Source organism: Aulonocara sp. 'chitande type north' Nkhata Bay, linkage group LG16 (genome assembly GCF_057382095.1).
Source record: "Aulonocara sp. 'chitande type north' Nkhata Bay isolate Kocher_YH1m ecotype deep benthic linkage group LG16, A_spYH_male_GT1.1, whole genome shotgun sequence".
In the NCBI taxonomy this organism is placed as follows: Eukaryota; Metazoa; Chordata; class Actinopteri; order Cichliformes; family Cichlidae; genus Aulonocara; species Aulonocara sp. 'chitande type north' Nkhata Bay.
In genome coordinates, this window is record NC_141359.1 from 31,600,494 (window position 1) to 31,622,618 (window position 22,125).

The following is a 22,125-nucleotide window of genomic DNA, read 5'->3' on the forward strand; positions in this document are numbered from 1 at the left end:
CTCCACATTTCACAATTCCCCCCTCTTACTTCATCGTGTGTAACGTTCAGAGATTGGATCAAAGCTCGGACGGCGTCGTCTTTGTTTCCCTCGCAGGTTGGACCTGCATCCGAGCGCTGAGGTGTGCTTAGCGGCTCTGGATAAACATTAACCCGGGCAGACTTTGAGATGACCTGCTCTTAATCTGTCACTCCCTTGAGGAGCTATGAGGGGTGAGCTGCAGGGGTTTCTACTCAACCTGCTGAAACTAAACCTGCAATAAAGATTAATGTGCCTTTTTCAAATTTAAATATCATCATTTAATTGTCATTTAAGCTGCTGTGTTGGCTTTTAGAAATATCAGAGATGATAAATATGCTTACTGACATTCATTTGAGGGCTTTTCCTGTGTTTGTTTCCTGAAAGTCCCCTCTAAACATCCTCACCCACAGTGAGTGTTTTGTTGGCAGTGTCAACAACTGATCAACTGAAGCTGCTATTAATGCATCACCCGAGGTGGACATTGGTAGTGGGAGGTGTGCCGGCGCTCTCCGCCTCTCAAAGGTCATCCAAGGTATGCTAATAGCAGGCCTGATGACATCACTGGAGCCATATAAGGGGTGTGTGGCGAGGCTGGGCTGCAAACCTCTCTGAGCTGAAATCCGAGGAAGCCAGCAGGCACAACGCTCGCGCCCTCTGCCTCCACGCCTTCTCTGTGGTCCTGGAATACAAGACAACGCCGCCACACTGGAAAATATGCTGTTCTGCCATCCCCAGCCTGAGTCCTACCACCAGCACTCTGCTAGTTACATTAGGTAAAGCACTGCCATGTTGCCAAGCTCCAGAAATGTCAGGATTTCACACACAGGTGCAGCAATTTACCAGCTCCACAGGTGCTCGCGTGGCTTTGGTAAATGTGCTGATTCACAGTGATTGAGGAGCACATTTAAGTAATGTGTTATTGACATGAAATGAGTTTTAAAAATGCATTTCAGGCGTTCGTTCATTCAAAGAATTGCACTCAAAATCCACATTTCAGGTTAGTTCCACTTTATCATGTCAGTTTGTAAAAGTTTCCGTTTGATTTTTAGTTTTGGATATCATGATGTGTGTGGTGTTTTTCAAAGTGTACAATTTATGAAATTCAGAAGGGAACACTAACGGTACAGCAACAAAAACACACGACACAGTCATGCACTTACAAATCTGATCAACTGACACCAGATCTGAAATTAAAAGTTATTTTATCTTGTACTTAAGTTTATTTTTTAAACAAAGAAACATAGAAAAAAAAGAAAATACCCAGTTTAGCCCACCTTTTTCTTTCTTTAATGATGTATTTAACCTGAACCGTGCTGCATGACAACAAACCTTTGGGCTTAAATGACTGAAGATCAGATGTGACAGCTGGCCATCTCCTCGTGATCTCCTCCAGAGAGGCGTTGGCGCCTTTCTTAAAGAACGAAGAAGCTCGGCTCATGGCTGAAAATGGTGCCAAAAGAACCCCGTTCCAGTACATTCTGTGTGCAGCCACTTCACCGGCTGTGAAGCAGCAGGAGGAAGCGCTCACTTATCTCAACCAAGGTACTTACACTGTTAGTCTCCGTGACGACTGTACAGACCGAAGCTCATTTTGTCACACGCAGTCCCAGCTGAAGCATGGGAGATGCTCAGAGTTCAATCCATTCATTTAAATACACTAAGAGAAAAATTAGGTTTGTTCTGCAACAGAAATCAGGTTGAAGTTTTCTGATGTTTGTCCAGTCCAGGGAAGCAAAACCAAAAGTCATAATTGTTTAAATATCTTCACTTTGCTAGTTCTTCTGTTTGTAATACGCTTTAATTATTTCTGGATTGGACTTCCCTCTTCAAAATATGGTCATTGAGGTTTCCAGTGACTCACGTCTCAAACATGATTGGTTCCAGTTTGGCTCATTTGACAAACTTATGATAATATTCCTTAAATTTAAATATTAGTTACTGGGAATTGGTCACATTTTTTCGTTCATAGTAATGTAGACTGCAAATGAATTTTGGACTTTTTTAGCTTCCATAGCTTCTGTCTTTAGACCTGGATCTCAGAACATCCTGTTTACATAGTTGCACTCACACACTCAGTCTCTGTTATTGATGATTAAGATTTGACATGTTTAATATTTGAAGAATTCATTTATTTAAAGAATCAAGTATTCAGATTTATTGATTGATTTGTGCAAGATGAGCTTCTACGTGAGTGTTAATTTGTCTGACTTGGATCATCTAACCTCACTCATCAACCCCTCTCTCACTCATGTCTTTTGCTCTTTGCATTTCACACTCCCCTCCTCTTCGTCCTCGTCTTCGTTTTCTGCCTTCTGGAACCTTCTGATTTTTTCCGTCTGTCGTGTTTGTCAGTGACGTTTTTATTATCTGTGCTTTATCTTCCTCTGTGTTTCTACGAGTTTGCCCTGCTTATCTGCTCTACAGTAATTTGTTTGCAGTAAAAACACAATGAAAGTGAGCTTGCTGTTCCACGCAGCTTGTGGCCATGCAAAGAGGGCATGTATTGATTAGTAAAGTTAATTGCCATCAGGGTTTGTAGCTTAGTTTTAGAAGCACTGACAGTTAGTTTTAGCGTCCCTCATTGGCTGTGTTATTGACATGTTGTTGTGATAATGTATTATGTCTGATCAGGACGACTAAACGGAAACGTTTTCCAGTGTGTGGCCTTGATATCTACGCCTCTTTTCTGATTGATTGATTTCCTTTTTAAAATTTTTTAATCAGGATGTCTTTAATGTTTTAAAATGTAGGTCAGTCCTACGAAATCCGTATGCTTAACAGAAAACTAGTGGAGTATACAGATATAAGCAGCAAATATGTGAAGGTAGGTGTAAGGTATTGTGTATGTTTGTCTGTTTTATTTGTCTTTCATGTGACCTCTCCCTCTTTCTCCTCTCGTCTGTTCACTTTCCTGGTTCGTCGCCGGTCCCTTGACCTTCCCTTCCACTTTGGGGGTGCTGTATCGACCCTGAAGAGCTTGGTACTATCAGCCAAACTCACCGCTCCTCCTCTTTAAACTTCACATAAGCCCTCTACAGACGTGCAGCTCAGCTTCCTCTCACATTTCCAGCACACACACACACACACACTCTCTTTCTCTCTTTGGTATGTCTCACCAAGCTTTTCTGCTTCTGTCTGCTTTACCTGGATCTAAGTCACATGATCGTTGTGCTTGTAATTTTTCTGAAATGTTGTTTCCTGAAGTTGAAATGAGAAAAATCTCTCGGCCTTGTGAAAAACAAATAAAAAAAAAACAAAACAAAACTAGCAGCTCTCGGGTTCTCCAAGTTTCAGATGGCAGTCAAAGTTTCTACTTCCTCATTTAACAAGAAGTTAGTCACACACTCACCTAAGAGTTACTTCATTTTGGTGTGAGTGCATCCTCTTACGCGTCTCTGTCGTCAGGACACATCGTAATGTTCGCCGTAGCATCCTAGAGACGCAGGAATGGGACAGGTGGCGTCTGTGCAAACACATGACGTGAAGCATCCAGAGCTGTTTGAGCTCGGCTGCTCAGTCATGCACGAGCCTCCCCCATAAATAGCCCAATGATACATGTCTCTACAGGCTGCTCATTTCATCTGTGGATTTGTGTCTTGTCCACGCAGATTTTAAAAGGTGGCTGTTGCTAAAATTCCAACCTGATCGAGCTCAGTTTTTTACAGATGAGCGTAAGCATGATGCGGTTCTATTAGCTGGTAGCTAAAGCTGTTTTACGCAACAGTGTGAGGTGACTGAAAAGAGATCAGAGCTCCCACATGTCATAAGGTTTTAGGATTTGGATGAAAAAGGTTCTGTAAGTAAGTCTTCAAAAGTGGGGTTGAATGACGGAAGGCGTAAAAGTTGCTCCTTTTTTCCTGTTGACTAAATCACATCCATGCTATCAAAGGTCAGTGAAGAGGTCAGTCTTGACTTCACTAATTTGTATCATACATTTGGCATGTAAATGTTGTGGTTAGGGTTAATTAAACTATAAATGTCTAATGCCTTTAAGGTTAAGGTACATAGAGCTGAACGTACGTATTGATGTGTTAACACCAACACAGAATTGTGACAGCATACAAATTTCCAGGGTTATTGCCTTTCAGTTGCAAGGGTTTCAGTTTAGTTAATGTCCATCGCATTTTTGTGGATTTTCAGAGGTTTGAAATGCCCAAATTAAATTTGGCCACCATCTTGTAGCTTCTGAAACTCAATTTAGCATGTCGCTAAAACAAAACCAGACCCTAGCCCCAGATGACCTGACCTGATGGATGCTCAGAGATGAAGCATAAACCGGTCCACTGAGAGGATCTTGTTTTGCAGAGACTGTGGGAGCTCTGTCACATAGAAGGAAAGTCACCAGCATTACTGCATGTCTCAGGTATTCCATGTAGCCTGACTGACAGCAGGTCATTGGGCTTTTGTGACAACAGTTTTAACTCTGACTGCTTAAGAATTGGTAAGAAAGGAGCTGCAAGTACTCCCTCCACGCCCTGTTTCAGTGCGTGTATAAATAAAACAGGGGAACCTTTTCGCACTTTGCCCAACATTCCTGCTGTTTAGCTTGGTGCGAGCTGCCCTGTGCTCAGCTCACAGCTGTACTCCTGTCTGAAGCCTGATCCTGCTTGTTCACAGAGCATTGTGCGCGTGGTTTTCCATGACCGTCGACTGCAGTACATGGAGCACCAGCAGCTGGAGGGATGGAAGTGGAACAGACCTGGAGACCGAATCCTGGACATAGGTGAGCTCACCATACCAACATACTCATGGATCACTGATACTCACAGATTTGTGGTGGTTCTTGGTCAAAGTCACTATTTGTGTGTCTGACTGCACAGAAAGTCCAGTAATGGCATGAATACCCAAGTACAGTGAGAGAAGTGATTTTGGAAACTCACTAATATTTGCTCACAACAAAATTAAATATGCTAAACACCAAAGATGAAGATAGTGCTGTGGTTTTCCTCATGTACAACAGTGTGCAGCAGAAGTGATGCCATTATTAATGGCGTGTGGTGAACTGTAGTGTCATACTTAAGTATGAATGATTATGGAGCTGTGCTGGACCAATGCATTGACAGTAATCAATGATCAATAGCCATTTGACGCGTCTCCCAAAAGTTCGTGGCAGATGTCTACCAGGAGGTTTCTTCCTGTTAAAAGGGAGTTTTCCCTTCCCACTGTCACCAAGCACTTTCTCAAAGGGGGTCTTATGATTGTTGGGATTTTCTCTGTATTATTGTGCGGTCTGTACCTTATGGTAAAAAGCACCTTGAGGTGACTGCTGCTGTGACTAAACGCTACATGAACTGAATTGAATCTTAGGTTCTTAGACTTCAGAAGGTTAAACTTTTAAAGTTAAACCTCTCCTCAGCTTCAGATGTTAACAGGTTAACCAAAACACAAATGTCTTCACGTGGGCTTTAAAATCAAAGCTGAAATAAGTGGCTGGCTCATTACTTGCAGATATCCCTCTGTCAGTGGGGATCCTGGAGCCTCGTTCAGACCCTCTGCACCTCAACACCATCGAATTCCTCTGGGATCCCCTGAAGAATGCTTCTGTTTTCATCCAGGTACACATCCAATTCCAGTCTCAGTTCCTTGGAGGTTGTGGTCTTTAGCTGAATTTATTTTTCAGCTCTTCTCTATTCTCTTGTCCTTTCAGGTCAACTGCATCAGCACCGAGTTCACCCCCCGGAAGCACGGCGGGGAGAAAGGGGTGCCCTTCCGAATCCAGGTGGACACTTACACCACCAATGAACACGGAGAATACGTCGAGCATGTCCACTCATCCAGCTGCCAGGTCAAAGTCTTTAAGGTACAATACTTTATTTACTCTTACCTCATGCTCATCTCTGATTTTTAACATCCTCAAATCTCATGATTTACACCACACGTCCTGTTTTTTTTTTTTTAAGCCTAAAGGAGCTGATCGCAAACTGAAGACAGATCGGGAAAAGATTGATAAAAAGACCCCTCAAGATAGAGAAAAGTATCAGCCATCCCATGACACTACCCTGCTGAAAGAGGTGAGGCCTGAGAGGACCCTTTGTTTGCCTTCTGCTTTGACTTTATTGAACCTAGCTGTAAATTCTTGGGTTACTTGGATGTTTCTGGAATTTGATCAGATCTGAATATTTCCCCCCTCCTTTTCGTTTTGCTTCTTTGCTCACCAAACCATGTAAACCACTATTACGTTACAGTTTGTTAATATGTCACTTTGCTTGTTGCATTGTTTGTTTTAAAAGTTTTCTTTCTTTGCTGCTGTCAGTGACTGAGGCTTTGTCAGTGCTAGTTTGTTATTCACCTGAAGGAAAAGAAAACCTGAGGAACCATTGTACTGGTCATGTTCATTACAAAAATCACACATGACACTGTAGCAATACTTACCATTACAAACCATTTATAGCACAGGAAGTCTTTATAGGAAGAAAATGAAAAGTGTTTGCTAAGTGTGACATAGATACTTGTTAACTAGTGCTAAATTGGTTAAATAAAATCCTACAATTTCACCTAATCAGGAGTTCAGACTTCTTGGACGGTCTGTTAGTACAGTTAACCGCACAGCAGCCACATTATTGGTCAAATAATCGCATTAAAAATGCTTCCAAAGGCTCCAGCAGCGCCTCTATCTGCGGTGAAGCCTAGCAGACAGCTAGCAGCTACAGCCACCATCCTCCTGTCAGTCAAAGAGGCCACGCCCATAATAATACAAGCTTTAAGTATATATCAAATTAAAAGCCGATTTTGTTACAAACATATACAGATATTATCAGGGGATAAATGAATTATAGAGACCAAAACAGTTTTTGTGTCAGGCTAAAATTCCTTTAATATGGGAGACCATTACAACTGACTCACTGCTGGACCCTCTAGTGGACATTAGAGGAACTGCAGGTTTGCTGTAGCTTTGTCTTTCAGCTCTGGAGTTTGCTAAAGTCGATTAAAGTTGCCCGGATCTTTTCAGAATAAAGTTTTCTTCAGAGCTCTGTACTAGACAACCTGTGAAGCTGTATATTACGACACAAATGTCAGCCCGATGAGACATTAACAGACTTTATCCTGGCGCGTGTCTGGTACAAAGTTTGCATGATGTTCAGCTGAGGCCATGTGAGGTTAGAGCTCTCTGTTATTGTAGAGTCTTTACACCTGTCATTTAAAATAACTGAAATATTGGTGAATGGCACTGCCTCCTCTACCGCCTCTAAATCTCACATTAATGGAATGAAACAAAACTAGTGAGCTAAAGGAGATGAACTACCTAAAGTTGTTACTATGTAGACCATAGGTTTACACACATCTGTGATCACTCGCTGCACTTTGAATGTGATTTTGAACCCTTTAATCTTTGTGAAAAGCTTTCCACTTCATTGCACATCTTCTTCTCTTTCTCTCTTCTTCTCTGTGTGCAGTGCTCGCCGTGGCCCGATGCCTTAAATCTAACCAGCCACAGCACCAGCAGCACGCCATCACCAATTTACCACAGCTCACCAACCTCCTGCACTTTCACTGAGGGGTGAGTAAGCATTCACACCACACTTTAATACTTGTTTGGTGGTTTCCACCGACATAAAACGCATCTCTTCAGTCAAGGTCTGCAGGGGAACTGTGTTTTGTTTCAATTACGGGTTGAAAATTTGAAAATGTTTCTCTGGTGTGATTGTGCTTTACACTCTATGAGAGTACTTTCACAAGCACTAACTTCTGCAGCTATTAGCAGATGCAAAACAGAGAATTTTTAACAGCATATAAAGAGCAGACAGATGTGTCTCAGGGCAGTTAGAAGAAAATACTCAACCAATCATCCCAATGTGTTCTTTCCTCCTCATGTTTGCGTTTCTCTAGCAACTGTTCTCCAAACCAGCAGGGGGAGCTGTTCATGCCCGGCTGCTCTGATGTAAGTAACAGAGACCGGTGCAGTGTGAAAGTGTTAATGTTGCTCTCTTATTCCTTTTAGGCCATTATTTGGAGACAGTGGATGCTGTGCAGCTATACTCATTTCAAGGGCTCTTCTTCTTTTTGACATGTAGCACCTTCTGCCGTCGTCCTCGCCGCAGGACACTCAGCAGTGGCTGCACCGTCACAGGTTCTCGCCTTTCTCAAGGCTCTTCACCAGCTTCTCAGGTACCGCGTGTGAAAAACACACCACACACTTTAGTCTTGGAACTTTTGTCAGAAAGCGCAGGCATGCAGTGCAGGAAAGACAAACTGAGGAAGAACTGATTAGTGTTGATGTGTTCGTCTATCGCAGCGTCAGATCAGATCTGCTGTAGATCAGGGCAGCAAGCAGAACCAGATTTCTGCTGTTGTTGCAGGTGCTGATCTCCTGAGGATGACCAGAGAGGATCTGATCCAGATCTGTGGTCCAGCAGACGGCATCCGCCTCTTTAACACGATGAAGGGAAGGTGAGCCATTAAATTACACTGCCCAGCCACACCCAGAACCATTTGCATGATTTACTGGTTGGTGCATCTACAGACACAAGATCATGGAATATACAAAATAGGCATGGCTCCTGTTTCTGGATGTGAGGCCAGCTGAAGTGCCTCAACCCTGCATTTATGGCGACTGTGGCTCAGGGGGTTGGGAATCGCATCTGTAACCGGAAGGTCGCCGGTTCGATCCCTGGACTCTCTGTCCTGGTCGTTGTGTCTTTGGGCAAGACACTTAGCCCTACTTGCCTACTGGTGTTGGCCAGAGGGGCTGATGGCGCGATATGGCAGCCTCGCTTCTGTCAGTCTGCCCCAGGGCAGCTGTGGCTACAACTGGAGCTGCCTCCACCAGTGTATGAATGTGAGAGTGAATGAATAGTGGTATTGTAAAGCGCTTTGGGTGCCTTGAAAAGCGCTATATAAATCCAATCCATTATTATTATTATTATTATTCATTCTAATAACCAGAAGGGGGCGACTCCTTTGACTTTTAACACAAGTCAGGTCATATGGAAGTCCACACAATTCTAGTCCTTTGGGATGTTCCTAAAGTCTAGTCTAGTCTCTTCTCTCAACCATAAATTATATACAAAGATGGATTTGGACACTGATATGATCCATTGTTTCTCCATTACAGTAAATTTATGATATCGGCCTCTTGAGCAGACTGCATCTTAAGCTTTAGTGCTGCAGGTCCTTGAAATGCATTCAATTCAAGCTTTTGCTCACATTTTCAGGTGTGTACAGCCCCGTCTTACCATCTATGTGTGTCAGCAGCAGGCCAGAAATCAACCTCCCATCAAACCAGGCTGTGGAGAAAGTAAGTGTGCAACAAGAATTCGGTCTGAATGCTCATATTTTGTCCTTTTTTTCAGTCCTCTGTCTGTAGTGTGACTGAATGGTTTTAAACAAGCAATTCCTACACACCAAACACAACTGCAGGTTTATTAAGCCCTAAATGAAATATTCAAAACTAAGATAGATGGCAGCCGCAGCTGGACCAAACAAGTCAGAGGACCTGAAGAAGACCTGTAGCCGATGTTAGAGTCAGTCCTTAAAATACAAACAAAATAAAACTCATGAAAAAGACTGAGTCCAATTAATAATACACATGGATGTGCCATACTCTTTCTTAAATATTGTGTTTGTAAGGCACAGCCAATCAGGAGAAAATAAAAGGAAGGAACAGAGGAGGAGCTAAAGATGCTTGTTTCAGACAGTCCATCAACTGAGGAGCTGCACCGAGGCTCAGTATAAGATAAAAAAGGGTTATTTTGAACATTGAGTCATGCACTCTGTTCTACTAGTCCAAAAATAAATGTTTGCAGATGAAACCGGGCAGAGACAAAATCCTAAAATATCAGGGAATCATCACAGAAACTGGCAGAGAGTAACACTTCTGACCTGATGTGATCATTGTATGTCTGTCTTGCCTCTGCAGTCTACCACGCTCTGTACCTGGAAGAGCTGACACTGCTGGACCTGTCTGAAAAGATTGCTACACTGTACAACATCACTCCACAACAGATCACACAAATCTACAGACAGAAAACCACCGGGATCCACATCTTAGTCTCAGATGAGGTATCTGTCCAGCACTGATTAATATGAGTGCATATCTGCAAATGAGTATGTAGATTCTGTAGGCAAGGGGTAACGTTCAGGTATCGGAAGCTTCCTGACTTCCATCTGTAGTTAACTTCTATTAACTTCTACTAACACTAACACAGTCATCTTTGAGTTGAGTTTGATTAGATGCAGGTAAAAAAATCATTGAGAAGAGGAAGAGAGAGCTCCTGCTTTGCTCTAATCCAGTTTTAAAACAGGATGCTATTGTCTAATGACAATTTCGTTTTTTTTTTATTAGCCCCATAAAAATATATCTGCCTTCCAAACCCATGACAGACAGAACAGGAAGTCTCAGTTTTCCGTTAGTGATCATCAATAAAAGTTCCACCATGAGCTCCAGATTCCTTCCAAGTCCATGAAGTGCACTTTATACATGTTTCAGCTGTTTCAAGACCAAAGTGTGTGGTGTTCTTTGTTTCAGATGGTGCAGAACCTCAGGGAAGAAACCAGTTTCATCATCAGCACCATACGAGGTAACTGACCTTTATCCGTAGAGCCCTGTTTCAGGGAACGTTAAGAAGCTGTGGAAAAGGGAAAGAAAAGCACTCATTTCCAAACAGTCCAAGCACTTAATTAATGTCATTCTGCAACAAATGCAGCAAATCAAATGCTGAAACGAAGAACTCAACCAAAAAAAAATCAGTGGTCACTTTACATTTAATGCAACAAAAACATTTTAAATAAATAGAGCAGGGTCAAAAAGAAAAACCAAAAAACAACTCATTGCATTGAACAATGTAAGAAAAATATTCCACAGTGTAGAAATGCTACCAACAGTTTGGGGATTTTTTGCTCTACATAACATCATCAAAAGATTCAGAGAAGCTGGAAAGATCTCTGTACACAAGACTGAAAACCACTTTATCCCCTGAACCTTTTTGTGGAATTCATGCAGTGTAAGTCTTGGCATAGCCACGGTGTAATACACAAGACCTTCCCTGTAGAGGACTTCGTCTGGATGGCTGCCTGTTTTGCTCCGAGGCCTTTGTTGTTCAGCATTTTGGAGAGGAAAAAAAAGAAATTGGTTCAGGGGCAGCTAAAGGCTGAAAAGTTGTAATTATTAAAGTTATAATCCCAGAGCTGAAAATGAGTTCAGTAATCTGTAGGTAAACAGCATGAACAGAACTTTTCTCAATATAACACGCAAACATAGGATTTCTTCATCTGATAAATAATATCAAGGAAAAAGCTGAAACAGTGAATGTTGGTGGAGCTCAGGCCTTCAGACACAGTGAACAGGAACATCCCTGCAGGATGGCATCTATATGTTTTGGAGTTGTCTGCTGCCATCTAGATGTTGTTTTACTGGGAAAGTCTTGTTTATTTCAGTGAGATGATCCCAAACCATGGCTGTGGCTGTATTCCTGCAGCATGGCTTCATAGTAAGAGTCCAGGCGCTAAACTGGCCTGACGCAGTCCAGAAACCAAAGGATGCTGCTGAGCAGCTGGTTTCCTGCAGCAAGCATGTTTCCTTACTTCCAAAGAACAGATGAAGCGGTTTAGTGGGAAACAGCTTCTTAAAGCTTCTAGTTGCTGCCATCAAATTCAAAATGAATAAATCAAATTCTTTAGTTTCAGCGTTTGCAGCTGTTTTATTTTCAGTGCTTTTGCATTGTTTTTATTTAGAGTCACAGAGCACACCAGTTCTTTTGAAGAGCAGAAACAATTTATTGATATTAAGCTTCAAGCTTTCATCAGGATGTTTTTTTTTATTTTGAATGATCTTTAACTGAATTTTTGTGTGTTAACAGATGAAAACACTGATGGTTACCACGTTGTGTTAAAATGATCTCCGGGACGTGCCTCAGTGGAGTTGTACAGATTGTAAATACGTTTTACTAGACACTGTAATGATAATAATATTAATACTACTAATAATGTGATGTTTAATAAGATTTCCATTAAAGTGAAAATGCTTGTCAGCTCTTCGCTTACTGTTGATTTTGAGCTTTAATGTTCTATAGTTATTTTTTACATATTTGTTTAGTTACTGATTCTTGCTTTATGTTGCAATTAGTATTAACAAGCGCTGTACCATTCTTTAATATGTCAAATGCAATGCTGTAAATGCAACTGAATGACTCTGATGATAATAAAGCAAAATAAATGGAACACATCATCATGCAGACAAAATGAAACGATGAACAAACAAAACTGTATGATGCTGTTTTAATGAGAAGTGTGATCTCCCGCTGCCTCGGCTCTCTTTGTTCTCCTGCTGGGTCGTGCCGCGTTGGGATGCTCTGAGGCTCTCTATTTTCTGGGTGAAGTGGAACATGCTGCTTTTAAAGATTCGATTTTGACTTGCTGTGAATAACTGTGCTGTGTTTGAGAGTAATTATTTGGCTGCTTTTAAGATATTAAACCTGCACTGGGGGGGGGGGGAAAGGAGAGTCAACAGTAATTACAAGCAAAGCAAAATCACCAGGCCAAGATGTCACTACTTACAGGTCCTTAAAGTTAAACTGTAAGTGGAGAGGCACTGTCATATGTCATACATAAATGTCTTAAATCTTGACAAATGCCCACACTGTAACAAAGGTAACAAAACTAATAAAAGACTGAAAGGAAATAAAATCGAATTTAAAACAAAAACTAAAGAAGAGTTTAAAAATAAACAGTAATAATTGCGGACCAGCTCAAGATCCAGGTATAAAATTTAAACCCCATCTCACTGTGATGTCCACCTTCTCTGTGCATCATCTAATCAGGTCTATAAGTAACTTAATTCATTTCATCAGTATTGTATATTTTGAGTTCAAGCTTCTGGACAAAATGACCTTGCTCCATGAAAATGCTGTCATGCTGTTATTTTAACAATTAAAAACTCAAAATGGTGCACCTAACAATATCAAAGTAGACTTACACAAACACAGAGAAACTTTTTTAATATCCTACATGCTTGTTAACTACACAACTGTGCACAATGATCCAAACTCCAGGAGTCTTGAAAGTTGTGCTTCTTAGATGTGGACTCTCTGATCCAAAGAGTTCAGTTGGGGGAAGAAGAGAAGAATAAAATCACTGAAAGTAGAAAAAGTGTGTGGTGGAGATCTTGGAAAACTTTGTGAGATCTCGCAACAGTTCATTTTCATTTTTTTTCTCCAATGTCCCTTACAGGGCTCAGTAAGATCCTACTTTCCTTCTGATTTTTGCAGTTACCAATGGTAATTCTTTTCAGTGTAACACCCCCTCTGGCCACATTGTGGCAGTGTTCCTGGTCAAATCTCACACACAGAAGCTTGTATGTAAATCTGGAAGTATCCAAAAGATGAAACAGAGAAAGTGTTTCACTTTGTCTCGTGGTTAACATGTTTACTGCACTCTCTTTTCCCCCACTATTATAGTATTGAGTGTCTCTGTCTCTCATGCACAAGACCATGGTTCGATTCCCTGATTGAGAGATACTCCTTGTCTTTCAACTTTTAGAAAAGCAAAGTGCACACTGTGAGTAGGTCTTGAGGGAGGTTAGTGTTTCAGGGAATAGATTGTCAGGAATAGATCGTCTTTCTGTCCTTGGTTTTCTCAGTGAAAGAATATAAAAATGCAGTTGCAATACAATTGGTCTTATTTTTAAGCAAATCAAGTCAAGTCAGCTTTATTTATATAGCACATTTAAAAGACATCAAGTGTCTGTCAAGGTGCTGAACAGAGGGATAATATAATCAAATAAAAAGAATTCAAATAGATAAGATAAAAACCATTGTAAGACATCCATATACAGGCAGAATCTTATACACTTGTTTGTATATAACATATGTAAATATATATGTACATGCACACATACAATGTGTGTGTGCATGGGGTTTGATAACCCCTTTGATTTGCTTCATCATATTTTCTAATCTTTGACTTGGAAGGAAGTTGGTTTGGAAACACATTTGGCAATGCTTCATCTTCTGCTTTGCGTTTGTGTAGGAGCCCCGTCAAAAACGTGTCCATTATACGAGCAGTGTCCAAGCATTCCTTTTTCTTTTTCTTTCTTTTAATTTATAGCGTGACCCCCTGCATTGGCTCTGCGCTCACGCTAGTGGGCGCGCCCCACACTTTGGGAACCTCTGTTTTAACCAATGAAATTATAAGTGGGCGGTGTCTTTTTTGCGGGTTTCAGTGTTACACTGACACGTCAGCTCAAGTAACTACTGCGTAATCCCTCTCCAAAAGTGTGACACTCCTACAGGCGGGAAATTTGTTTGGCTTCATTTTTGTACAGTCTGAACAAGTGCAGCCAGGTGGTTCATCTTTTCTGCAGTCATTGATAGAAAAAAGCAGCAAGAGCTTCTTTCGTTTACTCCTCTCCAAAACCGCCACATTAAACTGATAGAGGAGCTCAGCTTTAAACCGAGAGGACTGAAGAGCGGACTGGATGAAATGTGAGTGTTCGTCAGTATTTGTTTTGAGCGTTTATTGTTATAAAAATCAATGAAAAACTGTAAATACGTAGTAAGGATGCAACCAGTTGTCCCAGCTCCTTTATGGTTTTTGTTGTTGTCCTGACACTAAGGTTACTTACATTACATCAGCGGTCCCCAACCCCCGCGCCTCGGACCGGAAATCACTTTTTGGCACAACACCTGTCCGTGACTCGTTTGGTACCGGGCCGCGAGAGTTGAGGCTCAGGTCTGAAATATATGGTTTTCAGGGTTTTTATCGGTTTTCAGCGTTATTTTGTCATCGTTTTTATCGTTAACTCGGTTTTCCTGGGTCTTTTTTTCGGTACCGGTACTAGTTTTATTTTGTTGTATTTATCCGCAACACCTTAAAGGCCGGTCCGTGAAAATATTGTCGGGCATAAACCGGTCCGTGGCGCAAAAAAGGTTGGGGACCGCTGCGTTACATGACATAATATACCTTCCTGTCTCCACTGATACCAATTGTATCACATCTAAAAAGAAAAAAAGTTGGTCGGCAGTTATTGAATTATATACTGTTCTGTTGCCTTAAGTCTTCTGGATTTGTGGAAAAGACATTAAATGCTGATGCAACTTCCTGTTTTTATTCTAACCCTAGCTGTCATCATAGAGGACACTACTGAAATCACTTTTATTACTCAAAAGTACAAGAGGGTTAGAGCCATTGGGGGAAAAAATATAGGGTTAATTTGGATTTATTTATTTATTTTTGTAAATTTTGTAAATTCTAGTAGCCCTAATCCTCTTCCATACAGAGAAAACCGAGATCATGTTAAAAACACTTGAGCTTAGGAGCAAAACTACTGTTATTGTAGTTGTAATAATTGCTCTGAGCATAGAGCAATAAATTCAGATTTTTATTTAACTGATACTAAATTATGTTACAAATCTGACTCCAAAATTGATTATTGTATTGCAATAAAATAATCAAAAAGAATGCATACTACAACATACAGCTGACTTACAACATGTTACCATGTAATGCACATAATGCCATGTAGTGCACCTGAACCAAAGAGCAGAGCCTTCTGCCAATAAACCAGCTGCACTTGAAAATTAAACTTTTCTTTAAAACTCATCATTACTCCTCATTTTGAGATCAGTTCAGTGAACCTCTGTTTCCTCTGCCTTCACCAGCAGCAGTGCTCCTAAACCTGTACACAGAGTTCAGCATCAATGGGGCCTTCTCACGTGTAGAACTTACCTATACAATGCATATTAATGTATAATCCTGTGTTATTAAACGTATTATCAAGGCTGCTGTTTCAATGTAATCAAGACAGCAATAGCTCAGTAGGTAGAGTGTTCACCCCATGATCCGAAAGTTGGGGGTTCGAATCCACTCAGCGGCCACACCACTGAAACCACTGGTGTGCTTCTGAATCAGAAGTACGGAAGAGGATTAGAACCATTAAAAAATGTGGGGAGTCATTTGGAATTGTAATGGAAAATTTCTATTATTCTCATTTAAAGTGTTTAAGTGGCTTATGCATATGCCTAGTTTTAACACTGTAATAGACTGTTCAGTGTAAGTTTCTAAAACTATATTAACTTATTTCAGCCTCAGTAGTTGGAGAAGACAACTCCCTCTGCAGGTGCTAATAACGAACAAGGGCACAAAACAACGAGCCTCGTGATGTGTGGTGTGATAAGTTTGTGACTTTTCCCCTCTTCCTTGTAATGGATAAAGAAGTGGGAGCACTACTTCTGTTTCAGAGCTCTCATGACTGTAGAACTGTGATGTTTGATTTGTGTTAGCTCTCCTGCTTACAGTAATTTAAATGCCTTGACCACAGCTGACCTGTATTATTATACGTATTATCGAGGCTGCTGTCTCGATGTAACTAAACATCCTCTTTGAAATAAAAAAAGAACTGAACTGAACTGAGGATAAGTGGTGAGACCACAGGCTGCTTCCTGGTTTTAAGGAAGGAAGCAGTGTTTCTGTATCTTGCTTCTCTGTTTGTTCCTTGCATGTGTGAATGCAACAAAGAGCTGTGTTAACTGCCGACACTTTTCAGAAGTGTTTGTAAGGTCATGCAGTGATCTCCAACACAGGTCTGTTTCTAATGCAGTACAGGCCTGAACCCTATCAAGATCTAAGCTCGTGTGCAGAAACCTCTCTAGAGTCTCTGAATCTTTCATTTATTAAATTGTTGAAATAATTGCCCAGTTTCATAGAATGATGAATTCCCCATATTTACTTTAAAAACGCTCACCTTCTCTGGGATGTTCTTTCAAAAGACAGTCAAATTATACAAATTTTATTCAAAATATTTGTTTAGCACTATACTGTTTTTCCAGTTTTTAGTTTCACAGGTGCCAACTTATGGTAACTTATAGGTTTTCAGCAATATATGCTGCCATCCAGATTACATCTTTTTCAAGTTCTTACTTATTTCATGAAGACAATGCTAAGTCATATACTACATGAATTCCAATTGTGTGGTTGCTGGGTAACCAATTGCTAAACAGCCCACCCTGTAATCAATACTTGGCACCTATCGAGATCACAGAAATAAAGGAGACCAAAAACTGTATATATACTGAAATCCTGTATAGCAAAGCACATCTTAACGATTATTGAGATTAACAATGTCATACATATTCCCCCTGAAACTAAATAAATTAGTCTCGTTGGTTCTTAAATCCCTCCCTTGTTACTCCTAAACTGCCTCAGCCATGTGTTTATAATACTTCTACTTTTTTGCAGCATTACCAATATGTGTGAAAAGTTGACCAGCCATCATTGATGATCAGGAAAAATTAAGGTGAGGCTGAACTTGCTTAATTTGAGTTACAATCAATACAGTTTCTTTTCCTCTATTGCTAATATTTCTATTTAAATTATTTTGTAGCATCACTAATCTATATTTGTGAAAGAGGAAGCAGTACTGTCATGGCAGATCAAGGTGAAATGAAGGTAAGTAAAAATTGAAAAATGCTTCAATAAAACAAATATTAAGAAGTGAGCTTTTATAAATTAAAACATAGGTTCATGTTTTAAACTGTTCCACATAATACTAGACATATTCACTAAATATTGAAGTGTCTAATAATTAATTTAGAAATTAGGAATGTTAACTGGACTTTATATTTCAGTGCCAGGAAGATGATCTGTCATCAGACATACAAGATTGGAGTAAACATCAAGTGAGGCAATGGGTTCTCCAATTGGATCGCGTGGATGACAAAGTTGCTGAAATATTGTTTAATGAAGACATCAATGGTGAAAGTCTTCTGCTTTTAGATACAACTGACTTAACCAAAATTGGTGTGACTTTTGGACCGGCTAAACTTCTCATTCGTGCCAGAGATGAAGTTGTGAAATTTAAAAAAGAAGAGCCAGTAGGTTCTAGAAACCAGCCTGGGAAACCGTGCAAGCCGTATCCATTTTGTAGATACCACGATACATTCAGATACACGGAAAGCAGCATTCTTGATGTTACAGAATCAGGTGCCTCAGATTTGATTGAACCCTGCCATGAGTACAAAGCTTTCACCAGCACAACAGAAGAAACTAAAATGAAGAAGTTCACATCTGAGGTCATTCGCTTTGCAGCTGCCTGCATGAACAGCCGCACCAACGGCACCATACATTTTGGAATAGGAGACAAACCGGAGTTCACCCACGGTCAAGTGTTGGGAGTGGTTGTTGAGGACAGAGAGGCTTTTGCAAATGAACTAAAATCTGCCATTAATGGGTGTTTTGAACATAAACATAAACAAGCTGCTCAGACATGCATCAAACCTCCACGATTTGTTGAAGTTCTCAACAAGAACACGACATCATCTGACAAATGTGTCATAGAAGTCGACGTTGTTCCAGAGACTACGATCTGTGAAGAAAACGGCTACCACACAAACACCATAAAAAATGGCAAGAAAAAAGGCAAAATGAAAGAAACTGAATCAGAACCATCAAAATGTTTCTTTATCCGTGATGGTGGTAGCAGCAGAGATCTTCTTGCGCGACCAAACAAGCGAGAGTACGAGCAGTTTCTAGAAAGTATGGCTCAGCGATCACAACGCCGGAAAAAGGCAGAAGAGAAGCACCTCAGTGTGAGAAAAAACAGCACTCAGGGCTCTAGACTCAGTCACATGATCACTGGTGGCTCTCTGTCTTTAGATAAATCAAATGTTGAGCGGTATGTGATAATAACTAACAAATCACACCCAAGCCAGTTAGATTCTTTAAACTTTCTTGTACATCTGAATCCAGCAGTGGTGTTGGACTTTGATCCAGAATCTGCTAAAGAGGGCTTAGAGCAATACTTTGACCAGCAGAGCCCAGTAAATGTTCATTCACCGGCACGATATAAAATCACAGAAGGAGTTGAAGACATTGCGAACAAGTTGAAATTAACTCAAAACACCAGCTGGGTGTTCTGCAATGGAGGCATTGAGCATGAGTCGCCCTCAGACATTGACCAGTGGTTAATGGACAAGGGACCCTCCGTCAGAGATGTGATTTCCTTCTGGTGTCGCAAAGATGTCCTTCCAAACAAGAGGTTCCTCGTCATTTTTTTACTTTTGTCAAGAGTAAGTGAGAAGATGGACCCCCTTGTGGAGACTTTCAGTACATTCTGGCAGGAACTCGGAGGCCCAGATCAGATCCTTTGCATATGTGACGATGACAAAGCATTCAACTCCTGGAGAGACTTAATTGAGGCTCGATGTGGAATCGACATCTCAAGTAGATGCATACATGATCTCAGCTTTGCAGAAGTCAATGGCACTATCCTTAGCCTTTGGTCAGAGAATCGCAGATCCAGTCGTTTCCTACCGTGTGGTGGGGGAAGCAAAGTGCTATTTGAGAAGAAAGTGGAGCGAAGTCTGAGTACCTTAGATGTCCTTTGTGTGAACCAATGGGAAGGAGGAAATGAGGAAAAAAATGTGATAGAGGAGAACTTTTACCAAACTTTTACCAAACGAGACCACTTTGACTACAACATATTGTGGTCTCTCCGCAACACATTTCGTTGTGCTGTCCTCAGGAACAACAATGCTGACTTTGCTGAAGTAGCCAGTCAGGTGATCAAACTTCTCATGTATAAATATCAGGAGCAGCTGCCACGTTTCCCTGTTTTGCTGATGATAGATGACTTTGAAAATATGGAAAAGGTATGTGACCTGCAGCAGCTCATTGAAAAAGAATGCGAAGAGAAAAAAATTCAGTCTAAGTCTGCGCAGGTGGTTATCTTAAACTGCATGAGATCAGAGTCTTTTGACCAGACCGGACAAGCTGCAGATACTGTATTCATTGGAAATAATGTCTCTGAGAGGGAACAGTTTGAGGAAAAAGTAGTCGAAATAGAGATAACTTACAAGAACGCTGTGTCTATGAAGGTTCTCATTGTCAATAGGAAATTGCACTTAGAAGTCAGTATAAACTTTAAATTTTATAAGTTTGTATATAGTAGAATAGTGCATGTAAACATTAGTGTTTAGAAGTATATAGTTGGTGGCATAGTGAAAGAATGTCTCATCCTAGGGGGCCTGTAACACTTCAAGGTGTTTTGGCTTCCACCCCCACATCCTGGGAGCATGAGAAGAGGTCGTACCTTGTTTTATTGTTTTATTGTTTTAACGTAGCTATGTCTGTTTTAGTCTAAGTGCCTTTTGTTTAGATGAACTGCTGGACTTCTTCACTGTGTTATCTAGGGTGAACCATCTAGGGTGAGGGGGAGACTACCTTCTTCCTGACCAAGGATGTTCCTTTTGTGCTTTCATGTTATATGACCCTTTGATCAGCAGCAACACACACACACACACACACACACACATGTACACCTCCACATTCTAATGTAAAGAACAAACGCTCACTGAAGTATAAATAAAGACCGGGGCAGTTTCTCAGTGCGAGTCTCTGGAGGCTGCCCTTGCTAGCAAGAAGTTCTGTGTTTCTCTTCTCTGAGTCTTGACTGAAGAAGTGTTTTAGAGTATATTTCTTAACACTCAGTCATCCAGTTCATCGTAGTTGTTAGGTTTTGTATTGTTGATTGTCATTTATGCTTAGAAATATTTAACCATATATGCTTAGAGGTGTATAATCAATTGTGTAGTGATAAGATGTGTGATCTTTAGCAGCCTGCATCCTGGGAGCATGGGAGAGGTCGTACTTTGTTTTATTGTCTTACGGTAGGTTTAACGTAGCCGAACGCGATAGTGGCAGGCAGAGCGTCAGGCTTACATGTAAAGTCAATGGAAAGGCGCGCGAAAATTCGGAAGCAGATTTGCGTCGCGAAAACGCCTGAAACGCGCATGAGTGTAGCGCGTTTCAGGCGTTTGACTCGCGAAAAAAAAACCACGCGCGTGAGTTTATGTGTTGCATTTTGTGCATACACGCGTTTCGCGTCCCCCGCTCGAGTTCGAAAAATCTGAACTCCAGCGTCAAATCGCGCCGCGACAACCAATCAGGAGCCTGGTGATGTGGCTGTTACCTAGTTCAAAGGGGCAGATCCAGCCAAAGCCCTTTATTCTTCAATAGAAGGAAGGCTAATCAACGCCGTAGCAAACAACCCGGAGCCGTACGACACCAGCTGCTTTCTGGACCGAGACAGGAATATAAAGGACCGAGCTTGGAGGAAGATATGTAAAGAGATCGGGCAACCTGGTAAGTTCATTCATTTCTCTTTTGAAAGTTTTTACTGACCCGGGGAAGCCGCACAAAAGCTAGCAAGCCACCGCTATTTTCCCACTGACGTACAAATACCGTTCTGCTTTTATGCATGTTGTCATTTAAGAATATATTTTATTGTTTATTAATAAACAGCACACAGTGGTCCCGCTGTTCATCCGTCACTGCCTCTTTTTTTTGATTTTCATTTTTTTTTTTTGCACCGTACAGCATTGCATTCTGCAGCCTGATTGACAAATCTGCTCCGTGCCGTGTCTCCTGCGCTTGCCAAATTTATCATGTTTGGTTTTGATAACCATCACGTCCAATAGAAAAAACAGCACGAAAACACCCATAACTATGAGCCTCATTCGGAAATAGACACCTGCACCGCGAGGGGAAAAGGCGCACGAAAGTGGCAGGCAGATGAAGACAAACGGCGGCATAATAATACTTTTACGTTTTGCAATCTACAAAGGTTTGCACTTTGAGAATCAATTGTGAGAACTGTGACCAATGTTCATGTGTGTGGGGAAAACAGTGTATAAAGTGCGTGACCAGGGGCTAGTTATTCTGAGAACCCCTGCTGCAATAAATGAGGGACCACTGTCTACTCTACGATTATTATATTCAACCTGTTAACATTTAATACTGTATTGATAGAACCAACTGATTCTGCAGCAGAGCATCCGCAGTCCCTGAGCTCCTGCTGCTGCACCCACAGGTATGTACAGCAAGCACTGATACCTTTTTAGTCGGTGGGTTCCCTTGTGATCACCTTTACTAAATATCTACAACCAATCTGATTATATCCTGTTTTTGGTTTGTTTGTATTTTTTCAATGTTGAAATTAAAATCTAGTAGCAGCCTTCTCATTTCTTTGTGTTTTGTGCTGTTTTACAGGCCCACAGGGGAGGACGGCTCCGAGGCAGATGAGGGACGGGTCCCAGGACGGTCCATCGGTGGTGGAGCTGGCCACCCTGGTGTCCCTGAAGAGTCCACACCAGTCTTCAATGGAGCATTTCCTCC

At 41.1% G+C, this 22,125-nt stretch overlaps 2 protein-coding genes across 6 annotated transcripts; both read left to right on the top strand.

Annotated features, from left to right (window-relative positions):
- Nucleotides 1-636: 636 nt before the first annotated feature.
- Nucleotides 637-12,396, top strand: tfcp2l1 (transcription factor CP2-like 1). Of its 5 annotated transcripts, none has more exons than XM_086266865.1 (15): nt 637-794; nt 1,373-1,563; nt 2,772-3,001; nt 4,639-4,744; nt 5,470-5,576; nt 5,669-5,821; nt 5,922-6,032; nt 7,416-7,519; nt 7,849-7,900; nt 8,034-8,127; nt 8,319-8,409; nt 9,174-9,256; nt 9,878-10,020; nt 10,487-10,538; nt 11,817-12,396. In XM_086266865.1, exons 1-15 carry the CDS (start codon nt 736-738, stop codon nt 11,852-11,854), a joined length of 1,614 nt encoding a protein of 537 aa, XP_086122991.1. In that variant the 5' UTR covers nt 637-735; the 3' UTR covers nt 11,855-12,396. The 5 variants fall into 5 exon arrangements, 4 of the variants coding, with proteins under 4 accessions (XP_086122991.1, XP_086122992.1, XP_086122993.1 ...); XM_086266866.1 differs by having other exon boundaries at nt 1,415-1,563; nt 11,817-12,394; XM_086266867.1 differs by having other exon boundaries at nt 2,772-2,845; nt 11,817-12,393.
- Nucleotides 12,397-14,222: 1,826 nt separating this feature from the next.
- On the top strand, nt 14,223-20,331 carry LOC147311875 (sterile alpha motif domain-containing protein 9-like). Its single transcript, XM_086266451.1, has 4 exons — nt 14,223-14,438; nt 17,191-17,248; nt 17,336-17,400; nt 17,580-20,331. The coding sequence occupies exons 3-4, from the start codon at nt 17,377-17,379 to the stop codon at nt 19,926-19,928; spliced, it is 2,373 nt and encodes a 790-aa protein (XP_086122577.1). The 5' UTR covers nt 14,223-14,438; nt 17,191-17,248; nt 17,336-17,376; the 3' UTR covers nt 19,929-20,331.
- The last annotated feature ends 1,794 nt before the right edge of the window (nt 20,332-22,125 follow it).

Coding starts and splice junctions, on each gene's coding strand:
- tfcp2l1 (XM_086266865.1), top strand. CDS start 736: ATGCTGTTCTGCCATCCCCAGCCTGAGTCCTACCACCAGCACTCTGCT. Junction 5,577..5,668: donor ATGCTTCTGTTTTCATCCAG/GTACACATCCAA, acceptor TTGTCCTTTCAG/GTCAACTGCATCAGCACCGA. Junction 9,257..9,877: donor CAAACCAGGCTGTGGAGAAA/GTAAGTGTGCAA, acceptor TTGCCTCTGCAG/TCTACCACGCTCTGTACCTG.
- LOC147311875 (XM_086266451.1), top strand. CDS start 17,377: ATGGCAGATCAAGGTGAAATGAAG. Junction 17,401..17,579: donor CAGATCAAGGTGAAATGAAG/GTAAGTAAAAAT, acceptor TTTATATTTCAG/TGCCAGGAAGATGATCTGTC.